The 4,379-nt window shown below is 32.2% G+C and overlaps 1 protein-coding gene across 1 annotated transcript; it reads right to left on the bottom strand.

Annotated features, from left to right (window-relative positions):
* Positions 1 to 594: 594 nt before the first annotated feature.
* On the bottom strand, positions 595 to 2,043 carry LOC131856455 (aspartyl protease family protein 2-like). Its single transcript, XM_059208253.1, has 3 exons — positions 1,867 to 2,043; positions 1,528 to 1,802; positions 595 to 1,405 (listed from the first exon to the last, which is right to left on the bottom strand). Exons 1-3 carry the CDS (start codon positions 2,041 to 2,043, stop codon positions 595 to 597), a joined length of 1,263 nt encoding a protein of 420 aa, XP_059064236.1.
* Positions 2,044 to 4,379: the final 2,336 nt, after the last annotated feature.

The raw sequence follows: 4,379 nt of genomic DNA, 5'->3' as shown, positions 1-4,379 counted from the left end.
GAAATTTTCTAAACCCATTTGCGAATGAGAAAGGTTTAACTGCTCATGTTGCATTTTAATAGCATAAGTGCTCAATGGAAGGTAAGTAAAATGAAACTTGAGCAAAATATTACACCGTGGAAACTTTCACACTGTCACAAATGCACCAGAATTAAAGCTGGTAGTAAGGTATCGCCCAACAAAAAGATAACATTCAGGGAAGAGGGCCAACATTCAACTGCCAGCAATCCAAATCCACCATTGTATTCAATGTGATCTGTAATTTAAATGATCATTTTCTATAATAGAGAATGCTGCCACTTTCTATGCTGAACATCTCTTCAATGTTTCTTTTCAACACTTTTCAGGATATTGTTAAACGTCTCATCTTCATGTGTCCTTTGTCATCTTTTCACAGCAAAGGATTATAAATGCTTTGTTACCAATGCAAAGCAGCAATACAAAACAACAATACATTGTAAATAAAGTTTAAAAAGAGATAATTATTATCATTTGGTTCAATCATTACATCTTATATACTGGCTTTATTAAGTCGTTATTTCTCGTATAAAAGTAACTAACCTAACCTGATTTATTAAGTATAAATCTTATTTCCTAACAAGAACCAGAGCCAAAGCCAATTCTGTTGTTTAAATTGTCGAAAGCCACTGTAATACCCTGTTGCTGGACATCCCCAATGACGTTCACAGCGTCATTTGGAGAGGGTGAAAAGGGGAAGCACACCACATCACTTGAAACCTGAAGCAGAGTTCCCACAGCAGGGACATCGAAGTTGGCATTGCCTTTGAAATGAAGAGTAACAATTGGGATTTTCACTGATGTTATGTTGGATAACTGGTAGCATGGTTGAAAATCTCCAAATGGCGAGGCGGGCTTAACAGCTGGCGCGTATGTCTTCATCTTTTCCTCGAAGGAAGCTCTCAAAGCATTGTACAGAGGTTTCACCAGCTGGGTAGCCATTACTACTGTGTGAATATAAGTTATTGTGGGCAGAGCACCAGGAACCTGCATGTTCACGCTTAAGCGTTGCCCTCCCACGCTGATACCTTCCAGTCCCAAGATGTATGCACTTGAAGCAAACTTGGGCTCTTTTTGAATGGGCGTGTAGACTTTCACAGAGGATGGAATTGAGTCCTTCCCTAAATTCAGAGACCCTGTTGCACGAGCAGAGAGGTAATTGGGAAGACAGTAGGAGAATTGCCCATCTGCCTTCTGTGAAACTAGGGAAAGGGGACCCCTGCCCAACCCCGAACGCCCGGATGTTGCTAACTTTCTAGATTGTGTGAAGCTATAGGCGCATCCTATATATACTTCTTCGAATGTATTTTCACCCACCTGCAGAGTATCTGTGATATAATCTCCCTCGGATCCTCGGGCGAGACTATTAGTGTCTGTGAAGGTGCACCTATGCCAATTGTCACAAGTAGACTGAAAGTCCTTGGGATCTGATCCCAGGGTGGACATTTTGAGTTCTTACAAGGCACTGATCTAAAGGAGGAGGATTGATTGGCAACATATAAGGGGAACTTCGCATTAGAAGTACAACCCTTGCAGGGCTTGCACTGAATCCATGATAGGGAACTGAGCGTATCAATTCCCATCAGTTGTTCCAGAGCTGGTGTTCCAATCGAAACTGTTACAGTGTACTCTGGACCTTGCATTTCACTCCTGGACGACACAGGAGCACTGAAGGCATTTGTCTCTAAAGGAGAGGATGTCAGATTGGTACTGTTAGGAACATGGGAAAAGATGCGATTAGCAAGATACTTATCCCTTCCCAGCCCTCCAACTTGAACTGGAGGCTATGTTCAGATGATTAATGAGCAGATCTGCACCTTCACTTCCTAGCTCTTGGAGTTCCACTACCTTGCTTGGGCTCCTACTCGGGGCATTAAAATCCCTCCCCTCTTCAATAAGAAATGTATTCACTCCAACAATGTAATACTTTTCTTCTGGAGAACTGCATTCGCAGCTGGGAGAGCAAAGAATACAATAAAGGAAAAAGCAAAGTGCAAACAGTCGAGCTTGCTTATTCATCGCCATTGCCTGCAACTACGGGTTTGGATCGTTGTGTTGCTAGTCTAGATTGCCGGGTTTAAATAGGATAGGCGAGGAAGTTACCTTTCATTAAGGTCAAATCTTGGGAACATCGTCAGGATATTGCAACAATCTACACATTCATTGCTCATAAATTATATTGATTTCTTCACAACTATTAAATCTAAGTGGAGAGGCTAACAATTAATTATTAGCAGGTTGTTACACTAGGTTTGATCTCTAAACTCCAAGATAAGTAAAGGTTGAATATTTGAAGTCAGATTCGATAAGTTCAAATATATAATGTAGAGGTGGGGATTGAAATGAGTTTAGTTTTGTATGGGATTGTAACATTTGTCAATCGCTAATTATATTAAGTCATTTCCTTAAAATAGTTTTAGAAGTAAATTTAAATTTAATAAATATATAAATTTTAGCTATCACAAAATTATATTTCAATATTTTTTTATTATAAATTTTTCAATTAAATTAAATAAACTGAAATTGGATTTTTTATTTTATATATGAAATATATTGTGTATAGAAATTTTAATTATATCTATTAGTAAGGATGTTTCTAGTTAAATTATATATATATATATATATATATATATATATATATATATATATATATATATATATATATATATATATATATATATATATATATATATATATAATGTATCTGTATGTATATATATGTATGTATATGTATGTATATATGTATGTATACATATGTATGTATATATATGTATGTCTATATATGTATGTATATATGTATATATAGATGTATGTATATATACATGTATATTTATGTCTATATATGTATATATATGTATATATATATTTATATATATGTATATGTATGTTTCTATATACATATATATGTATATATATTTATATATGTATTTATATATATATAATAATAATATGATAATATATTATATAACATATAATATAATATAATATAATATATAATATAATATTATAGTATATATTATATAATATATCTAATATAATATAATATTTAATAATTTAATATTATATTATATATTATGTATATATAGATGTATATATATGTATACATATGTATAAATATGTATGTCATATATATATATATATATATATTATATATATATATATAAACATACATTGTTATATTAGTGAGTTGTAGTACATTGTATTGATTAATATAAAGGTTTTAATATAGGTAATATTACTTATATATAATATATAATTTTATATAATAATCTATTATAGAGTATATATATTTTCTATAAATTCTATTATATACTATTTATTAATAACTCATATAATATGTCTAGCATCATATATTGTTTACCTTAACAATTTCACACTACACTTAGAAATCATTTTGGCTATTGTTCCTAATTTATATATGAATGTGCCTAATTCTGAGACCTTTTTCTAAAAAAAATTATTGTCATATTTAGGGTTTTATTTACTAGCATATTTTGTTAGGACTAGGATACCCAATGCCTTGTGCTTGTAGAAGTCTCAAATTTTAATGGATGAAAGTCATTATTGAAATTTACATAAACCAACCTTTATTTGTTACCCTATCCTAAAATTTTATTTTGAAATAGTCTATATTGCATATAAATATAACTCTCTTTTTAAATTCAAAGTCTTGTATATACAAATGAGAAATCCACACTGTTAAGAAAGTAATTAAAATCATTCAAGAACATGTTTTTAATAATTATATATTTAAATGAGAAGTTCCTTTTTTTGTCTCCATTTTAGATTTTGTTTTTTATTGTTGTCCTTCATTCTGTATGTATTGTATTCTATTAGATTTATACATTTTACCATTACTAGTCTAGTTCAATCACACACAATCCATTGTCTCAATCTTTCAAAATGATACAAAGCATCTCAACAAACACAACCTAGGGGAGACATTTCTTCCAAATCAACTACTCAAATATGTGACAATTCTTTACAAATACTCAAGAGCCCTCACAAGGCTAATAGGTGCTCAATAGGCTTTAACACCCCAAAAGTTATTCCATGATTCCCAAACCTTTTCCACTCATGTAAATACCTTATAATAGGCTCATTTAACTTTCCCAAGGATAATTTGGAACTCTCGAAAAACTTGACCACAACAAACCCTCAAACACCTACTCGCACAAGCCTATCTCCAACTAGGACTCCAAATTGTCCTTAGGTATAACTTACATTGACAAATAGGTATTCACCAACCCAAGGGATTTAATGAAACCCTTGAAGACAATACTCATCATAGAAAACTCACTATTATTCACCCTCCCATCCACCCTAAAGTTCATAAAGAGAACTCGCTGCCATATCGCTAG

This window comes from Cryptomeria japonica, chromosome 7, assembly GCF_030272615.1.
Source record: "Cryptomeria japonica chromosome 7, Sugi_1.0, whole genome shotgun sequence".
NCBI classification, from domain to species: Eukaryota; Viridiplantae; Streptophyta; class Pinopsida; order Cupressales; family Cupressaceae; genus Cryptomeria; species Cryptomeria japonica.
Note: the sequence above shows the minus strand (reverse complement) of the source record. Positions and strands in the feature narration are given on the sequence as shown.

Coding starts and splice junctions, on each gene's coding strand:
- LOC131856455 (XM_059208253.1), bottom strand. CDS start 2,043: ATGGCGATGAATAAGCAAGCTCGACTGTTTGCACTTTGCTTTTTCCTT. Junction 1,803..1,866: donor CGAGTAGGAGCCCAAGCAAG/GTAGTGGAACTC, acceptor ATCTGAACATAG/CCTCCAGTTCAAGTTGGAGG. Junction 1,406..1,527: donor GGTTGTACTTCTAATGCGAA/GTTCCCCTTATA, acceptor CAATTGGCATAG/GTGCACCTTCACAGACACTA.